We start from the raw sequence: 20,130 nt of genomic DNA, 5'->3' as shown, positions 1-20,130 counted from the left end.
GGGATAATTTAAGTTAACAAAAGCTGGCTAGAAATAAGCCAAGCTAAGGCCAGGCATTAATAAGTAAGAATAAGTCACCGTGTATTTATTTGGGAGCTGGATGGCGGGCCCCCCAAAAAGAGCAAAGAGCCAAAGAGTTAAAACAGCAACTACAACTGTGAGACCTTGGAAAGGAGCTGTTAAATCAATTAATACAACCTAATGATTCATGTATTTCTTTTTCAAACAGATGCTTCTCTTTTTTGTACCCTGACAAAGAGGACTATGAGGCACTACAAAGAATTCCTATGAGAATTTCTGTTTTGTTTTGTTTTTCGAGACAGGGTTTCTCTGTGTAGTTTTGGTGCCTGTCCTGCATCTCGATCTGTAGACCAGGCTGGCCTCGAACTCACAGAGATCCGCCTGCCTCTGCTTTTGAGTGCTGGGATTAAAAGTGTGTGCCACCACCACCCGGCTCCTATGAGAATTTAAAAGACTGCTAAATAAAGTTTATAATAAAGTCTAACTATGCAGCCCTAGGAGTATGGGTATTATGCATTTTTAGAAAGCAGGATTCAGTTGGGTGGTGGTGGCACCCTGTCTTGAAAAACAAAATAAAGCAGGATTTACCAGAAAGTTGTGGCTATTTCAGTCCCTGCAACTCTGCCCATGATATAGAACAAATACATTGTTCCTCTTCATCTTGCCTTCAAACGGGATTAACTATCAGAAATACTCCACCCAGCTCAGGGGCTGGAGAGATGGCTCAATGGTTAAGAACAATGGCTGATCTTCCAAAGGACTTGGTTTGATTCCCAGCACCCACACGAAGGCTCACTACCACCTGTAACGCCAGTTCCATGGTATCCAATGGCCTCTTTGGGCTTCCACAGGCACCGTACACACGTCTGCACGTACACTGAGGCAAAACATTCATACACATAAACAAAACAACCATCACCAGCTCAGTGTGACCTGAAAGATCAGGGTTCCCTTTTTAATGCCAAGTGGGAGGAAGGGATAATCAGAGTGGGGAGACAGGAGCTTCTATGCAAGTCAGAAGCATCACTTTGTGAGCTGAAGCGCCTTTCCTACTTTACATTCTTTATTGACTTCCTTTGGTTTTAATTAATGATTGGAAATCTTAAAATGCCAGTCTTCAAGCCAGCTGTGGTGGATCCTCCTGTAATCCCAGTAGGCTGGGGCAGGGGCCAGGGCAGGATGACTGCTGCAAATTTGAAAGCAGACTAGTCTACACAGTGAGACTCACGTTTCAAAAGAAAGTCAACTCGTATTACACTGGCTGGTTTTAGACTTCCTGTGATGATGAACTGTGATGTGGAAGTGTAAGCTGAATAAACCCTTCTCCAGTTGCTTTAGTCATGGTGTTTCATCGGAGCAAGAGAAACCCTGACTAAGACAAGCTGGTACCAGGATAGTGGGGTACTGCTGTGTTGAGAGCTCAGTGGGCTGTTCTGTAGAAGCCTGGAGGATGAGAATGTTGAGGGCAATGTAGAAGATGAAGGCCTGGCTTCTGATGTTTCAGAGGGAAGTTGAAACACTCTATTGGAGCCATTTGTTATTTTGAGTTAGACTCTGTGGTTCTGGTCAGCTGGGGCTGAAGAAGGAGGTGTGATGAAGAGGAGACCAGCATCATTGAGGTGAAATCTTCTGGGAAGTGTTTCCTCGGAGTCAGCACACAGAAGCTGTGTTCCAGAGGTGGTCAAGGTTGCACCTTGCATTGGCAGCTGAACTTGGTAATGTAAGTGTCACCCAGGTGGTGCTTAGTTTTGAAGGCATGAAGGGGTCATGGAGAGCAGCTGAAGCTTGGCACTGGGAGAGGCCAGGAGAGGCCAATGGTGAAAGTAACACCTCAGTAGCAGTTCAAGGCCCAGGACTGAAGGGGTCATGCAGAGAAGTTGAGGCTTGGCGCCGTGAAGAGAGCCCAGGAGAGGTTACTGGTGAAAGTGCAGCCCAGTTGCCCCAAGGACCTCAGCAGTTTGTAGATGCCAGTACCATGGGATGACCAAGGACAGCCAAGAGCAGTGGAGCGGAGCCTGCCTGGACCTAGAAGACAAGCTGTGTGTGCCGCAGAGGGCAGAGCCAGAAAAGTGACCCAAGCCCTTCGGAGGAGCCCAGAAGATTGTGGGTGAATCCTAGACGTGGAACATTGTAATCAAGTATCTCAAAGCATACAGGAGCCCACAGTTGAGAGATTTTGAATTTTTAAAGAGATTGGATATTTTAAAGAGACTGAACTTTTAATGTGTTTGAATCTGTAAGGACTGTGGGTCTTTTGAAGTTATTTATGTTTTATATTGTGATAATAATATTAATGTGCTACCTGGGCATAAATGAGAAAGGAAAGATTCTAATTGAAAAGTGTTGTGTGTGTTTGTCAAGGTGACAAGGGTTCAGTTACAGTGGCCAGTTTTATGTCCACTTGACACAAGCTAGAATCATCAGCGAAGAGGAAGCCTCACTTGAGAAAATGCCTCCATAAAACTGGGCCATAGGCAAGTCTGTGGGGCATTTTCTTAATTAGTGATTGATGTGGGAGGGCCTAGCCCACTGTGGATGGTGCCACGCCAGGCTGTGGTCCTGGGCTCTATAAGAAAGCAGGCTGAGCAGACTATGGGGAAGCAAGCCAGTAAGCAGCACTCTTTCACTGCCTCTGCATCAGCTCCTGCCTTCAGGTTCCTGCCCTGCTTGAGTTCCTTCCTGACTTCCTTTGATGATGAGCTGTGATGTGGAAGCATAAGCCGAATAAATCCTTTCCTCCCCAGGTTCCTTTGGTCATGGTATTTCATCACAGCAACAGTCACCCTAACTAAGACACTTATGATAGATACATGATGTAAATGAATAAAACAAAAGATAAAAAGTAGGGGGTAGAGAGATGGCTCAACAGTTAAGAGCACTTGCTGATCTTCTCAAGGACTGGAGTTTAGGTCTCAGTACTCACCCTGGGCAGCTCACAACCTCCTGTAACTCTAGCTCTAGGGGATCTGACACTCTCTTCTGTCCTCTTTGGGTATACCACCCCATGTGACATATGCAATATACACACACAAAATAACAAAGAAATTTAAGATAAAAATATTAAAGAGTAGAAAATGATTCGAAGAATTTATTATCTTGGAGTGGAGAAGAGCTTTCTAGGTATGGGACCAAAGACAGAAATCATAAAGGAAAATACTATACCCAATCCATTCAAAATTTTAAAGTTTTATAGATCAAAAGCAAAAATGGAAAATGAAGCAATAATCTCAAATTTCAAAGTAAACAACAAACAAAAACAAAAACAAAAAAACCCAAACTGAAGTATTTACCAGGGGCTCTCAATAGTCCCAATTCAAAAGCTTCCAAAATAAAGAATAGTCAACTCACAGACATAAAAATAATAACTAATATTCAATTAAATTTCGTTATGTGACAATGTGGTGGACTGTTGCTAAAAATGGACTTAATTTTTGCTACACTAAGACATTCATGCCGCCTACAATGTGAGCTTGCTGCCTTTCCAATCAAGAGATAGAGTCCCTAGCTAGGCAATGGTGGAGCACGCCTTTAATACCAACAATCGTGAGGCAGAAGCAGGTGGATCTCTGTGAGTTTGAGGCTAGCCTGGTCTACAGAGTGAGTTTCAGGACAGCCAGGGGTACACAGAGAAACCCTGTCTTGAAAAAAACACAGAGAGAGAGACTGAGAGAGAGAGAGAGAGAGAGAGAGAGAGAGAGAGAGAGAGAGAGAGAGAGAGAGAGAAAGAGAGAAAGAGAAAGAGACTGAGAGACTCCTTTTCCTGTTTCTTGAATCTGCTCTGGCGGTAGGACTTGCTTTAGCTGGCAGAATGTGACAGAGCTGACAGTGTTTCACTTCCCCATTACACAGGCCTGGCATATGGCAGCTCTCTCATGGAACCCTGCTGGATGAGAGATCGTCCCAATGAGAGACAGATCCCCGCAGCAGCCATCTTAGCTCCCTGATCACGTGAGACTAAGCAGAGCTGCCAACTCAACACACAAGGTAGGTGTACAAACAAGTCAAGACCAGAAAAACTGCCCAACCACTGCAAAGGTTAGTTCACAATATCAAACACGTATTGTTGTTCCTGGGAAGACAGTTACAAAGCACCACTGTGGCAACAGGAATGGATGGATCTAGCCGGTAACTTCCAAAAGGCCTTATATTTATCACCTCTGAATCTGAAACATGAATATATTTTCCTCATCTCTCCCACGTACAGCCTGACATTAACTCCACCCTAGTCACAATGGGCTCAGTCACTTTCTCCAGCACAGCAGCCACATTGTTGTTTCTTTCATTTTCCTTGTATTTCCACAGCACAATCCCGTTTCTCTTGGATCACTGCTCAACTGTCACCTTCTGTCTAGGCCTTACCTGCTTATTATGTACAATTTCATGCCCATCAATACCAAATACCCCTCCTTTCTGCTCTACAAATAGAAAATGTGGTTTTTCTATCTAATATGCTACATATTTTCTTTAATTGTTTTTCTCCTTATATAAGGTAAATCCCCCCAAGATAAGATTTCTGTCTGCTCTGTTCACTGCTGTATTCTCAGATACAGGAGACTGTGGAACCTAATAACCCCCTCAAACGTTTGCTGTCTAAAGACAGCATCTAGTCAGTTGTCAATTTACTAATGAGGGAAACAGTCACAGACAAGCATGTTAGCCTGAGATCACAGTGCTGGCCGGTGACCGAGCCAGCACACAAACTCAGGCATGCTGGATCCAGACTCCCAAGGTCTAGATGCCCTTTGCAACACACACCTTGGCATGGAAACCTTCACGAGATGCACATTCATTTCCTTGGCTCGTGGCATCTTTAATATACGTGGTCCTTCCCACAGAAGTTTGTTTGAACCCAAAGATTATATGTAAGTTTGAAAAAGTAACAGAGTTTTTGACCAAGGTCAGCAGTGAAAAGACATCACAACAAAAATCCCCATTTGTAACTTCTTTTTATTTATGTTTTTGACAAATAATCTAAGTTTAGCTTTTTGATAACTGTACCTTCAAATCCTTTCTTTATTGAACAATTTTTTCCCCTTGTCACTGCTGTCCTAAAATTGTGGAGGTTAATATGTGTTAGACTTAGGGATACAATCTCAATTTTATTTAATTACAATCAGATATGTAAAAAAAATTATTGAATTTCTGAATAACTATATTTTGATGCTAAGATTTTTTTATACAATCTTCTTATACTAGAAAACAAATTACCTTGTCTGTTTCTATACCACAGTCCTGAATTTGCCAAGAAATTATATTCACCTAATAATTCACAAAAGAAATATAAGGAAATGCAAATTATTATTTTTTTCTTTTTTTGGTTTTTCGAGACAGGGTTTCTCTGTGTAGCTTTGCGCCTTTCCTGGAACTCACTCTGTAGACCAGGCTGGCCTTGAACTCACAGAGATCTGCCTGCCTCTGCCTCCCGAGTACTGGGAAATACAAATTATGATGAGAAGCTTCCACTTACCAAAGTGGTAAGGACAAAAAAATACTTAAATGCTGAGATGTTAGTAAAAGTGCAGAGAGACCACATTTATATGTTCTAATGGTTTGTTATAACTTTTTTTTTTTGGGGGGGGAGGTATATAAAGGTGTATGTGTTTGTATGTGCACTCCTGTGGCTGTGGAGGCCAAAAGCCAATGTTGGACACCTCTTGTTCTTTGCTGTGGTTTTTGAGGCAGGGTCTCTCAGTGAAACTGAAACTCACTGATTCAGCTAGACTGGCTGGCCACGGAGCTCTGAGATCCACCTGTTTCCCTCCATCTGCAACCCCCCCTCCTGCCCAGTGCTGGCATTACAGCTGCTCTTCCCTGAGCTTAGCTTTTACATGAGTGCTGTGGACCAAGCTCAGCGCCTCATGGCAAGCACTTGACCTTCTAGCCATGTCCCCAGTCTATACATTTTTAGAAAAGAATGCAGTAAGGACCACAGGCCTAACAGTGATGTATGTTCTTTGGTTCACAAATTCTATTTCTTAGACCTTACCCTAAGAAAATAAAGGTTTGAAATAAAGACTTATTATTACGAACATTAAAGATTGGCACAGTAGTGCATAAATGTACTCCTAGCACTGGAATAGAGGAAGAGATAGGAGAATGCTAAGGGCTAAGCTTCAGGCCATCCTGGGCTACTGAGTAAATTCAAGGCCAGACTGAGTTACATAGTGAGACTCAGTCTCAAAATAAATAAATAAATAAATAAATAAATATCAAAGATAGGAGATGTGATACAGTGGACAGAAGTACGTGCTTGATTAACAGCAACTACAATCTACAATCTAATCTTCAGGGTCCTGGCCTGTTTATTCCCAAGGAATAGAACTCATACTCAACCAGCCTGCCAAGCTGTCGTAGGAACAGCATATAGCTGCTCTGCCAACAGGAAAACCTAACTCAATCAAATAAAAATCTAAAGCCGGGCGGTGGTGGCGCACACCTTTAATCCCAGCACTCGGGAGGCAGAGCCAGGCGGATCTCTGTGAGTTCGAGGCCAGCCTGGGCTACCAAGTGAGTTCCAGGAGAGGCACAAAGCTACACAGAGAAACCCTGTCTCGAAAAACCAAAAAAAAAAAAAAAAAAAAAAATCTAAGTAGATTACTAATAGTCCCCCCCCAAATCCCTGCCTCTTCTTTTGAGGCAGGGTCTCACTCTGAGACCCAGGATAGCCTTGAACTCACAATCTTCCTGCCTCAGTCTATCACACGCTGAGATAACAGACATGTACCACCATACTGGCATATTACTAGCTTCTAACAAGATAACAATTTTATGGCATTTTACCTATTTCTTTCTTTCTTTCTACACATGAATGAAGCATCTGGATACAATACATAGCCGTTCTCCACACTTAAGAGTGCACATGTTAAGGTCACAGGATTGAGGGTTGACCAGGGCAGGGAGAGCATGAGGTTAAGAATCAGGAAGATTCTGAAGCACATTGATTTTGCCATACAGACATTTGCAGTGATGATGAAAAGCAATGGTAGATAAACTGTTGCCATCTTTGCCCTCAAAACTATCACTACCATTGGTAGACAAACTCAAGGCCACACACGTTAAAAAGAAATGCCAGTTGCACTGCAGGATATTCTTGCTGAGGTACTAAATATTTGCTGTGGAATAATCCTTCTGTACACTGAAAATGTGTTGCTCTCATTGTTTTTATAAAGAGGACTGGTCGATAGCTAGGCAGGATTTCCGGGGGCAGAGAGAATGCTGGGAAGAAGGGTGGGAGTCTGAGGAGTCTCAAGCCAGATGCAAAAGAAGCAACACGGGAAGTTCATAGATGAGGTAAATGAACCTCAGAATAGCACAGAGATTAATAGAAATGGGTTAATTTCTATTAATGGTGGTGGCGGCGCACGCCTTCAATCCCAGCACTCAGGAAGCAGAGGCAGGTGGAACTCTGTGAAATGGGAGGCCAGCCTGGGCTACAGAGTGAGCTCCAGGACAGGCTCCAAAGCTACACAGAGAAATCCTGTCTCAAAAAAAACAAAAACAAAACAAAAAAAAAAAAAAAAAAAGAAAGAAAAAGGAAAAAAGAAATGAGTTAATTTAAGTTGTAAGGGCTAGCTGGAGACAAGCCTAAGCTATCAGCCAATCATTTAAAATTAATAATAAGTCTCTGTGTGATTATTTGGGAACCACTGCCGGGACACAGAGAAACTCTGCCTACAAATATTGTTTATTTTAAACTTTCAACCCTTCAGTGTATACATATGGCCAGGCACACATACAGTACTTCTGAACACCCAAGTACAATGGTGTTTCAGAGGAACTGGCTGCTCAAATCAAAGCATTTGTGAAGGTGAATGAACTGTGAGTCAAAATATCTTCTTTTCCCCTCCCTTTCTTTTCATGGAATATCCTTTAATTTTTTTTAGAAATTAAGTCAAATTTTTTGCAACTGGGTCTTGCAATGTACCCTGGGCTGGCCTTCAACTCTTGATCCTATTGACTGGTCTCCAATGCTCAGATTACAGAAATGTGCTACTATGCCTGATTATAATACTATTTAAAAAAAAATTTTTTTTTTTTTGGTTTTTCAAGACAGGGTTTCTCTGTGTAACAGCTCTGGCTGTCCTGGAACTTACTTTGTAGACCAGGCTGGCCTTGAGCTCGAGATTCGCCTGCTTCTGCCTCCTGAATGCCACCATCACTTGGAGGTGTGTGTGTGTGTATGTGTGTGTGTGTATATTATTTTTAATGACAAACAAATCAGAATGATTCTGCTTGCCCAGTCAGTGTGAGGCTCTGGGTTCAATGCCCAGCACTCAAACAAAAATTCCACGTTATTTTGACTTAAATATTTGACAGAATACTAGGAGGTGTGTGAGATGGCTCGTGCTTGTCATCTCAGCAACTGGGAAGCTGAGACAAGAGGAACATGAACTCAAGGCCAGCATAGACTTTATATAGCAAGACCCTGTCTCAGATAAAAAAAGAAAAATCCCCAGAAATGTATTAAAGTGAGACTGTCACTTCAAGAAAAAATATGAGAATATAGATCTCTAATAAAATTCCAGCTTTCGGGCTGGAGAGATGGCTTAGTGGTTAAGAGCATCAGCATTTCTTCAAGAGGTCCTGAGTTCAATTCCCAGCAACCACATGGTGGCTCATAGCCATCTACAAAAGGATCTGATGCCCTCTTCTGGCATGCAAGTGTACATGCAGAAGATAGAGCACCATACACATAAAATAAATAAATATTTTGGAGAATCCTATCTGCTACAGTGAATATCTGAAGACTTCTAATAAAGTAGATGATAACATTGAAGAATGTGGTATTGTATTCCCCCAAATATTGTGCATGCTAATAAACTTATCTGGGGTCAGAGACAGAGCAGCCACAATATTAAACATAGAGGACAGGCAGTGGTAGCACACGCCTTTAATCCTAGCATTCCAGAGTAAGAAATCCATGTGTTCAAGGATACAGCCAAGCATGGTGACTCATGCCTTTAACCTCAGAAAATGAACCTTTAATCCCAGGGAGTGGTGGTAGAAAGCAGAAAGGTATATAAGGCGTGAGGACCAGAAACTAGAAGCATTTGGCTGGTTAAGCATTTGGCTAGGTAAGCTTTCAGGCTTTCTAGCAGCACAGTTCAGGTGAGAGCCATTGGGATGAGGACACAGAAGCTTCCAGTCTGAGGAAACAAGACCAGCTGAGAAGCTGGCCAGGTGAGGTTAGCTGTGGCTTGTTATGTCTCTCTGATCTTCCAGCATTTCACCCCAATAACTGGCCCCGGGGTTTGATTCTATTAATAAGAACTTTTAAGATTCATGCTACAGAGGAATGTGATCATTGGATAGTATATAACAAAGTATGTCAGCATCAGAAGAACTACATAACACAGCCACTAATTTCCAAATGAACTGTGATTGATGTTACAAAATTAGCCGGAGTACACTCTCCATTTAAAATGTAAGATACACCAAATGGATTTCAATGTAGCAGAGTAAGAAGAGCACAGTGGTACACACTTCCAATTCCACTCTGCAACCCATCCTGTAAAAACCACCATCTGTCCAACTTTGGTGTGATATCAAAGACTGCCCATGGCTACCTTAGGAAGCTATTAAAATATTCTCTTTCTAACTACATATGAACATGACGCAAGATTTTTCTTCTTAAATCAAAATAAAATAGAGAAACAGATTAAATGTAGAGGTTTATGTAGGAAACAAGCTATTTTGTATTAAGTCACTCCAGCATCCACTGATAGATATGCATGTAATGTATTTATTACTATTTGATAAACACACTAATCCTCTAAAACTGTTCCACTTTTAATATTATATGGTTAACTATGGACCGATATAAATCGAAACTAATGTTCCTAGGTTTCCAGCAATTTTTGAAAGGTAAAGGGGTCCCGATAATTAAAAAGTTAGAGAAGAGAGCTACTTGCCTTATAATGGAAATTTATTCTCTCTTCTTGCTTTCTAAGTGAAGACCTCCATTTCTAGGTACAGCTTCATTTGACAGCAATACCAGTAACAGCCAAGGAGACCAAAAAAACTACAACTACAACAACAAATCCAGCCCAAATAATGGTCACAGTCATGACAAGAACTCTTCAGAATCACTATTGTCCCCTGAGTGCACAAGAACTGCAAGGACTAAGGAACACAAAGATCCACGCAGATGAGTGGCAAGGCACAATAGAAAACTATGAAAAGCAGAAATGCTGACGGTTCAAAGTAGTTTTGTGCACATCTACAAAAACCACAAAGTTCTTTTTTCCCTGATGAAGTCTCGCTTGAAATTTCAGTGTAGGGCAGATTTGGCAACGGGGGGAAGTGGCAGCATTGTTTCCCGAAAGCCGGTATATCCGTGCAAAGAATTTAATTCCCTCACCATTTTGCTACTGGTCTGTAGCAGAGGGGTGTGGTTAGAGCGGCGCTAGGAAGCAATTCAAAGCATCAGCCTAGGCTGCCCCAAACTGTGGACAAGCAACAATTCTGGGCCAAGTCCATTTGCCAGGGTAAGAGGCCGAATGTTTTATGCGAAGGAAGAAAATAAAAATGAAGTTAGAAAGCAAGGATGGAAATAACTATCAAAATCAAAACGGTCCCGGGTGTACATTAAACGCCCGATACGCTAACATGTGCATGAGGTGCATATGAAAATGCTTTATTCCCGAGCCCACAGCTGTGGCACTTGCTATATCAGGTCTGCAGTTCTGAAGGGAACGTCGGTCTTTCTTTTGGTATTCATTTTGGGTTGGGTTTGTGAACCACTATTCTTACGGACTGCGGCTGAGGCAATCCCAAACAAAGGGAAAGGATAGCCTCCAGAGGGAAGCGGGGAGGGAAAGGTGGCCCCAGGTTGCTGCGCCAGGTGTCCCTCCGGAGTCCTCCAAGCAGGCAGAGGGAAGGGGCAGTCCCAGGAGCATCGCAGGGGATTCAGGAGGGCTGCACCAGGCCCCACGGCATTCGCGGACAGACGACCCCACCCTGCCCACGGTCAAGGTTAACCCGCCCACCGGAGTACCTGTGGAGGCCTCGCACAGCCGAAAGGCACAGGGTGATCATGGGCACGCCGGGAGGCCGGCAGCAGCGGGCGCGTGGTCCTCCGACCTGTGGGTGCGGCAGGCGGGCGGTGGAGTCTCCGGGCCCGGGAGCCGGGAGTGGGCCTTGCTGCGGAGACCAGAGCTCAAGAACGCGGCGGCCAGCCCTGCCAGCGCCCTCCCACGTGCTGCAGCCCCACGCTTGCGCCCGCGGCCCCGCCCCTCGGCCCGCCCCGCCCCGCATCCGGCTCCGCCCCCGGAGCGGCTCCGCCCTGTCCCACCCCTCGCCCCGCCCCTCTCCCATCGCCCCGCCTCTCTCCCTGTCCCGCCCCCACCCCCACCCACTCGGTGCCCTAGCTCCGCCCCAGGGGCGGATCCAGCAAGACCCAGCGTCCGAGAGAGCCTAGCGAGCAGCCGGGTGGGCTGAGGGGGCGGCGGCGCTGTGGGAACCGGGGAAGTTTGGGAGACGCGGCCAGCTCTGCGATCCAGAGCGCCGCTCAAGCCTCGAGGACCGCGGGGGCAGGCGGACAAGCTTCCCGACGCCCCCGGGGCCCTAGCCGTCGTCTCGTGTCCTCTTGCCTGGTAAGGGGCTTCTGTCTGGAAAGGGTGCGTCTCCCGCAGCTCCAGATGGAGGCCTGCACCGCGCACCCCGTGCAAACCCGGTCTGGGCTGAGGCAAAGCCGGGGTGCAGCGGGGAGGGAACCATGGAGTGGGAGGTGGATGTGATTGGAGATGTAGGAGGGGAAGCTTGGAGGAGGTTGGACAGCACCCCTCAGCTCCCCATTCTCTTTCCCCCTTCTGCCCCCGGGGCCTTAGTCAGTATGTGTAATAACCTCTCTGGCCTAGAGACTGGGCTCGGCTTTAGGCTTCAAAAGAAGTACAAAGCCAATAAACATCCTAGCGGCGAGTACCACACCCTGGCTGTGAATTAGGGATCCCGGGGAGCAGATTGCTGATACGATTTAGTGGAAATAAGCCATTAATGCCGCCTGGCCCTGCGCCACTGTTTGGATGCATAGTATTCCATGTGAATGAACGCGGCCAGGAGCTTCCGGCTTGTCCACGAGAGCACAGCTACTGCAGGCAGGGCAGGTCGGTTCGTAGTATCCCTCCGTTCAGACGGTGATTTCTGAGCCGTGTGTTGATTAAATAGAAACGCCGTTTATTAACAGTAGTACTCAGTGGTTGAACAGCCTTTCCACAGAGCCTTGTCATCAGCAAGTAACTCAACCTACAAAAGTAGTGGAGTGTAAATTATTAATACATTTAAAAAAAAAACACCTCTTGGAATAAAGGAAGATGCTCATTGTGGCTGCCTTCTGAGTCAGCAGTACTAAATCTCCCTCAATTCAAAGTGAGGCCTTTCAAGGGTGATTCTCCCTGTGTCTTTCTTGTATCTGTATCATATACATTGTTAAGACAGAGTGAGTTTGCTACACATGTTTTGAAAACACGTCTTTTCACTGAGGCAAGCTTTAACCCAGTTTAATAGTGCTGGGTTTGAATGAACATGTGGAATGTACTGTAACAACATGTGCTTTCTTGACGCTTTAAAGAGAGAAGAGATCAAGGTAATGGATATTTTTATTTTTATTGCTTTTAACATGGTGTATAACCACTGATATTTTCTTCTTTTTTCATCAAGGAGGTAGCCAAACTTCTAAAATGTCATCCGTCAAGCCTCTGGTTTATGCAGTTATTCGTTTCTTGCGGGAACAAAGTCAGATGGATGCATATACTTCTGATGAACAAGAAAGTTTGGAAGGTAGGTACCTCCTGTTCTTTGTGTTCGTATCATAATTATGAAGAAAGGTTAAAATAGCTATAACCCCAAGTTCATGATTTTTAATAACAAAATCAGAATATTTTCTTGAGAGCCTTAACTAGATGTGTTATTTCCATTTTCTGAGATTTGTTTTAACTAATAAAAAATACAACTATTGTTTATTTACTGAAAAATTATTGTCAGAAGTATGTCATTCATATTCTAGGGAAGTTGTTCTTGGTGGGGGGACTAAGTTAACATTGTTCTCACTTCACAGATGAGGAAAGGAGATCACATGATTTCAGCAACAGAACAGTTACTATGTAACAAAGCTGAGGTTTAAATCCAGTTCATACTTCAAAGATTTTTTTCCCCTCATTTTTCTAATAAGCAGAGGATCTCATTCAGAAGAACACTTGAAAATACCTTAGTCATTGCTATATCACTATGTAAAAAAAAAAAAAAATCTAAGTAATTATACCATCACTGAGCTCTAGCAAATGATACTTTGGGAAATAGAGGATTTTGCCCTTGTTTTATGGGAGCTTTAAATCTTGGCTTCAGTAATCTGTAAAGCTGAGCAGGACTGGAGAAGCACCATGCATTTCCTTGATACCATCTTGGTGCTTCATGTCTATGAATGATAAAGTTTTAATTCAGTACAGCTGTAAGAAGATGGAATGATGCATGCAGATAGATAGGCTTCAGAAAGCCTAGCTTCCTTGTGGTCCAAAGACTTAATTGTTGCAATGAGAGCACATTGGGGTGAGCTGAGGAAATAGCAGAACGGTTTGAATTTTCCATCGCCAGGCTGCTTCTCCAGTAGAGGGGCACTCATCTATTAATTCTGTGTACTTTCATTGTAGATATGCTTTAAGTAGGTGTAAATCAAAGCTGGGCATTTGTTCTAAATCGTCCTGTGAGTTGATGATGTCTTTGCAGGTGGCAATGGGAGGAGCAGGTGAGGCACAGTGGGAGGACATTGCAAATTAGCCCCTCTAATAGTAAGGTCTTTTTGTCCTCCCTGACTGTGTGAGGATAAACGTAGTTTGGCCAGCAAAGGAAAGTCTCAGTTGTGATTGTTCTGTAGCCTCAGAGGAAGGCAGTCACGTAATAAGAGATATTTCTTCTCTAATCTAAGGCAGTATGGTGTTTTTATGAAGCAGAAAGAAAATCGGGAGTATTTTAAAAACCAAGATGTTATGCCCTATTTTTAGAATGGCATTCAGCCAAAAATATGTGCCTTCAGCTGTTTGTTATATATGGAGTCGGCAATGGTGCCAATTGTTTGTGACTGACCCCTATTTTTGACTCTGTGAGTCTAATTTAATTGAACATGAAGTCATGTGGAGGTGTCTGCCCACCTTCGAGACATTTAAAAATGCCTTGGGAGAGGCTTCGTTGTTCCAGCACATTTACCACTGTTGTGGAGCTGTGCTTCATCAGCTTTGACGTTCGTCACCAGATCATGTCATCCACTCCTCCTAACTGTTGTCATCTCTGACATCTGCTTCACTTTTGATTGTTGTCCCTGCAGCACACTGTCACTCCCGTCTTAGCTCTTTCCCATCCTGATAAACTCCTGGGTGATTCTTGCAGTTCTCTTCCATGGGCTGCCTGTGCTTCTCTCCTCCCCTGATTTCAACCACTTGGCTATACGCTAGGTCGGTGTTTCTGAATCGAGGGTCATTTTGCAAAGTCTGGAGACATCTTTGAGGGTCACGACCTTTGGGGAGGCTGGTATTACTGGCCTCTCATGGGTAGAAGCTGTAGATGGTGCTAAGCCCTCGGCACTGCCCAAGAAGGGCCTGGATCACAAAGGAGTTACGTGATCTAAAGTGTCAGGTGATGAGTTGCAGATCCCCTTTCCTAGACCATATCATTCCCAAATTTTATTCCACCAGCAATCTCTATCTAAAACATTTTACTTCCCGACTTCTACTGTCTGTGTCTCTAGCACACTCCCTCTAGTATCCATATCCCAACAATCCCTTGACCACCCCTCCAGTTTCCCCTACCTCTGTCTTACTTGTCTTAAATCCTGTGCTGGATCATTATGATATTTTCTTGTATAATTTCTCCTGCCTTGAAAAACTAAACCTTAATTTTAATTTTCTAACTACTGAGTTAGGAAATGTCCATATCCATTTGACTATACATTAATGGAGCAAAATGTACAATTTTGCTGACTGACTATTAATTCATGACTGAAAACCTTAAGCAGACTTTTAGTGCTGCTGGGTGACCAGGGTATTTGTTCCTCATTCATTCATTTGTTCATCCTTTTTATTATCCTAGATGGTCATTTTAATAATCTCTTTTATCTTCTGAAACTCCAGACTTCTATTTCAGCTTTTACCATTTTTTAAAAAAAAAAAAGAAGAAGAAGAAAACAACATCTACCAACTTCCACACTCCTTACATTCACTCACTGCCGATACCCTCATGCTTTGCCTACCTGCCTGTCATCTATTACCGTAGGTGGGATAGCTATATCTCTTTCTCAGGGAAATCTCTCTCTTGCACATTTTGTCCCATCCCATCTCATCTGCTAGGATTTGATATAGATTCTGTTTGTCCTACATCATCAAATTTTCACTCCACTGGATCATTTTCATTCAATCATAATAAATGTACCATTAGTTCCTCTCTCATTAAAAACAAAAGCAAAAACAAGAAAAGAAAAATGAATAGCGATGGAGAGATGGTTCAGTGGGTGAGTGCTTGCTGTTCTTCTAGAGGACCCGAGTGAGGTGCCCAGCCCATACTGAGTGGTTACCAATAGCCCTAGCTTCAGGGAGATCTGAAGCCCTCTTCTGGTCTCTGAGGGCATTCTGTTTACAGTCGGTACACAAATACACACACACACACACACACACACACACACACACACACACACACACACACAAGCGAAAATAATTTTGGGGGCATAGAGAGTTGGCTCAGTGATTTAGAGCACTGGCTGTTCTTCCAGAGGACTTGAGCTAAATTCCCAGCACCCAAATGGTAGCTCACAACTGTCTAGCCCCAGGGGATCCAGTGCCTTCTTCTGGCCTCTGGTAGCACCAGGAGCACATGTGTAGTACTGACATTCATACGTACAGCCAAAACACCCATAAACATAAAATAAAAATAGTATTTTAAAATGGATATTCTTGTCATTGTACCCAGTACCTCTTGTCTGAATGTTTTTTCTTTGTAACAAGACTGTTTGAAAGAGTTGTCTATACTTACTTTCTCCAATTCTTCTATTTCTTAATTTTAAGAATTTTAATCCTTTATCTCCATCCATTTTACTCTCATTAAGGGCATTAGTGATTTCTGTGTTTAGTTAAACAGTTAGTTCATATTTTTTGTTTCTTTGTTTGTTTTCTTGAGACAGGGTTTCTCTGTGTACCCGCCATGGCTATCCTGGATCTCACTCTGTAGACTAGGATGGCCTCGAACTTAGGGAGATCCACCTGCCTCTGCCTCCCAAGAGCTGGGATTATAGGTGTGTGCCACCACTGCCCAGTTAGTTCTTATTCTTTATCTGACTTACTAATTTTTTCCTTCATCCCATTCTCATGTATTTTACTTGTCTTCTAGAACATCTCCTAATCCCTCGGTTATCATCTCCCTTCATTTCTTGCTCTTTCTCACCATTGCTGATTCCCTTTTTCCTGACCCATCATGCCTCTAGCTGACGGCTTGATTTTTTTTTTTCTCACTGTCTTCACTCATTTCTTTGGTGAGAGTATTTAGCTTATTTGCCTGAGGTACCCAAAATTTATATGCTGACAGTTCTTAGAACTGTAACCCCAGTCCAGACCTTTTTTCTAAACCCAGCTTTCTATATCCAGCTTCCTACCACATATCTCTACTTGCAAGTCTAGTAGGCATCTCAAAATTAACATTGCCAAAACCGAACTCACAGTTCTCCCACCTAAAATCTGTTCTTTCCACAACTCCCCTCTCTCAGAGAGAGCAGCTCCAGAGTTCCCTTTGCTTAGGCCAAAAACTTAGGCATCATTCTAGGGTCTTGCTTTCTCATAGTCTATATCCAACTGTTAATAAATCTTCTTCTTGTCTGTGCCTTCAAAAGTCAGTCCGTCCTTCTTTCTTTCTCAAGGTCTCAATTGTGTGTTTGTGGCCAGAACTCTCTATATGGACTCGGTTGGCTTCGAACTCATAGAAATCTGCCTGCTTATGCATCCTGAGTGCTGGAATTAAAGGTGTGCACCATCACACCAGGACTAAAAGTCTGTACTTCCAAAATGCATCTTGAGTCAGCAGTTAGGGAATATAGTTCCATAATAGACTGCTTGCCTTGTGTGCCCTGCTGTGCACAAGTCCCCAGTACTGCAAAAACCAACCAAACAAAACCATAAAAAAAATTTGAGTCTAACCACCTTTTACGACTTCCGCTGGTGTCTCCCCTGGTTGAAACTGCTCATTGCTTGTTCTACTGTGGTAACCCCTTTCTTCGCCAGTTCTGGCTCCCTGGATGATCCAAACTTGTCCATCTCTTCAGACTATGGCAGATTCTGTTGCTCTTTATGCAGAATCTTGCCAGGACTCCTTATGTTACTTAGTCATTCTATAAAGTATCTATATAATTTGGACATATTGTCCACCTACTGCTTTTCATTTGGTTTCAGCCAAATTAGTTTCCTTACTGGGAGGCCCCAGATCCTTGTGCCTAAAGGCTTTTGCTCTGGCTGTTTCCTTGGCCTGGAATAGCCTCCCATCATCCGTACCTCTGTAATGATAATACTTTCGTCTGCTCCGAGTCTGCTGGATTTCTTTTTCAAGGAGGCCTGCCCTGAACTCTACATTAAATCTGCAGTCTGCGTTCCTGCTGAGCTCCCAGCCTCCCCGTCCTCCTTACCCTTGTTTCTTATTTATAGCCCTCTTCTCATCCTCTGCTCCGAGAGGTTAAGGTTCCATTCTGTTCGATTCACTGGTATAGCAGGTATTTAGAAAGGAACCTGACATGTGATATGTGCTCCATATGTATTTGTTGAATTGAATTCCATACTTTTGGGCTTGTACTTACCTGATCTTTATCTTGGTTTCTAAGTCTCCTGGGCAGAATACAGCAACCCCTCCCCACAGAATGTTTCTGAAGTGAATCTATCCTGTCTGTTTAGCTCTGAAGTTGCATGGCCTGGTTTGTGGTTAATGGCTTGTTTTTGTTCTCTTGATCTATTTTTGTGTTTGTGAACTTATGTTTGGGTTTTGCTGTTTTGGTTTTGGTAGCCAGGTGATAGGCAGGAGGAATGTTCTCTGCCCTAGATCTGATCATTTTAAATTTCCTTGGAAATTAAAGTATGATTTTTACTGTAGACAAAGAAGCCAACAGATTCCATATATTGACCATCTGCTACTTTCCAGGCTCTGTTAAAGTCAAAGACAAATAAGATAATAGGCCCTGTCATCAAAGATGGTTTAACATGAGACACATGCATGGCAGGGCAATTAACATAGAGCGATCCTTCCAGTAATAGAACCCTACAGAGTACACGGCCCAGTAAAGAATGACAGTTGGAACCAGGATAGAGGGTGCAAGGGTAAACAAATACGTATGCATACATTTTTAATATTTTAAGTATGTGTCATGGCACCAAGAGCAAATCTGTTTGCAGTCTAATATTTTAAATGCAGCTTCATCTGCGTGGGAGAAATAGAAAAGGAGAAAGCCACATTCTTGTAGTTCTAGCTACTGAGGAGGCCAAAATATCAAAACACAGAAATGGAAAGAAGAAAGTATAAGTGAATAGGTTATTTTTCTCCCTAAAAGATACTTGTACTTCTTATTGCTTAGAACTCGGTGCTTTATTCAGGCCCTTTCTAAGAATTTTTTTTCTGTGGCTGCTGAAAGTAATGGTATTTATTTTATGACAGGGATACTTTCCTCAAGACCACAATTAAAACAAAGTATCTTTTAAAAGTCCTGTAAACTGTGCATGAGTCTATCCCGTCGGAAGGGCAGTGACTGTTTTGACCATGTGCTTGGTTTCTTCAGCTGGAGCACAATCGAATAAGAACCAGTTTTGTCCCCTCCAAGGGTTCTTGCAAGGGGGACAAAATATGTCTCTTCACTGCTTCTGCCCTGGGCTGCTCAATCGTGTGTATCATTTGAGTGGGAGCCCACCTGATTTCCTGTCTCTGTCTAGCCTGTTCTCAGCATTCTTACCAGTCTTTCAGTTCTAAACACAGACAGTCACCGTCCTTCGCTAAATCCTTGAAAACCCTCCATTTGCCAGTTGCAGAGTCCCACTCTTGAAAAATGTCATTGAAGCTGCCTTGTGATCTGTTAAGTCTTTGATTCTTACATAATCTCCCATCGTGTCTTTGCATCAGTCTGTACCTTGTACCCTCGCTGTACCAACCAGTTATTTTGTCCTCCACCAAAAATAGATGAGGCAACTGCCATCATTTAGCATGCTGTATATTTTGCTTTAGGATATGGACAGTGATTTGTTTTTCCTGTTATGTTTATTGCTGCTCCTCTAACACCTTGGAACAGAACTTTACACGTAGTAGGCACATAATAAATTTGCATACATGAACGAATATTTTAAAACAGACCTATTTTTGTGTTACTATGCCAGGATTAATATTTAGTGCCTGCTTTGGGCCAGGTATTATGTTTCTCTTACTAATTTTCATCAAGTTGAAATCTTGTTTTTCATATATAAAAGATGTATAACATTTTAAGTTCATTTGATGCATTGGTAGTTAATTAGTAGGTATCAGGATTGGAATGTAAGATTAATGTTATGTTCTTCTTTTTGATGGCCTCCAACAAGATTATGATGTGCTGTGTATGTGCAGAAATTATATTCTAGCTAACACCTACTGTTTAGTGAGAAATAAGAGACCGCTGTCTTTCTTTGATAGCTCGTCTATAAATAGAAATCTCTATGCAGCTGGATCAATTAGTTCCTCCTTCTGTTCTTTGGCCATAAACCCTGATTTACCATAGATTACATTTCTGTGAGGAAAACCAGAAGGTTCCTTTTTAACGTTGCTAATCCCCCTGCCCTTATTCTATTTCAAGTTGCAATTCAGTGCTTGGAGACGGTTTTTAAGATCAGTCCAGAAGATACACATCTAGCAGTTTCACAGCCTTTGACAGAAATATTCACAAACTCCGTCTGTAAGGTATGTTGGCATTTCTTTTCTCTCAATAGTATTTGATGCAAGTATGATCCAGTTTTATCTTGACCTATTTTTTGTTTGTTTGTTTTGGTTTTTCGAGACAGGGTTTCCCTATGTAGCCCTGGCTGTCCTGAAACTCACTCTGTAGACCAGGCTGTCCTTGAACTCAAGAGATCTACCTGCCTC

General features: G+C 42.9%; 2 protein-coding genes across 2 annotated transcripts in view; one reads left to right on the top strand and one right to left on the bottom strand.

The window, feature by feature from the left end:
- Positions 1–11,206, bottom strand: part of Nln (neurolysin) — a 98,592-nt gene extending 87,386 nt beyond the window's left edge. The window contains exon 1 of the mRNA XM_059276460.1: positions 11,018–11,206. Coding sequence (XP_059132443.1) covers positions 11,018–11,058 — 41 coding nt within the window. The 5' untranslated portion in view covers positions 11,059–11,206. The remainder of the gene's footprint in view (positions 1–11,017) is intronic.
- A 207-nt stretch (positions 11,207–11,413) lies between these two features.
- The window catches only part of Sgtb (small glutamine rich tetratricopeptide repeat co-chaperone beta), a 40,554-nt gene continuing 31,837 nt past the window's right edge, over positions 11,414–20,130 (top strand). Inside the window, exons 1-3 of the mRNA XM_059276194.1 lie at positions 11,414–11,615; positions 12,679–12,798; positions 19,844–19,947. Of these exons, the coding sequence (XP_059132177.1) occupies positions 12,699–12,798; positions 19,844–19,947 (204 nt within the window). The 5' untranslated portion in view covers positions 11,414–11,615; positions 12,679–12,698. The remainder of the gene's footprint in view (positions 11,616–12,678; positions 12,799–19,843; positions 19,948–20,130) is intronic.

Source organism: Peromyscus eremicus, chromosome 11, assembly GCF_949786415.1.
Source record: "Peromyscus eremicus chromosome 11, PerEre_H2_v1, whole genome shotgun sequence".
In the NCBI taxonomy this organism is placed as follows: domain Eukaryota; kingdom Metazoa; phylum Chordata; class Mammalia; order Rodentia; family Cricetidae; genus Peromyscus; species Peromyscus eremicus.
This window is presented reverse-complemented; position numbering and strand designations above follow the sequence as displayed.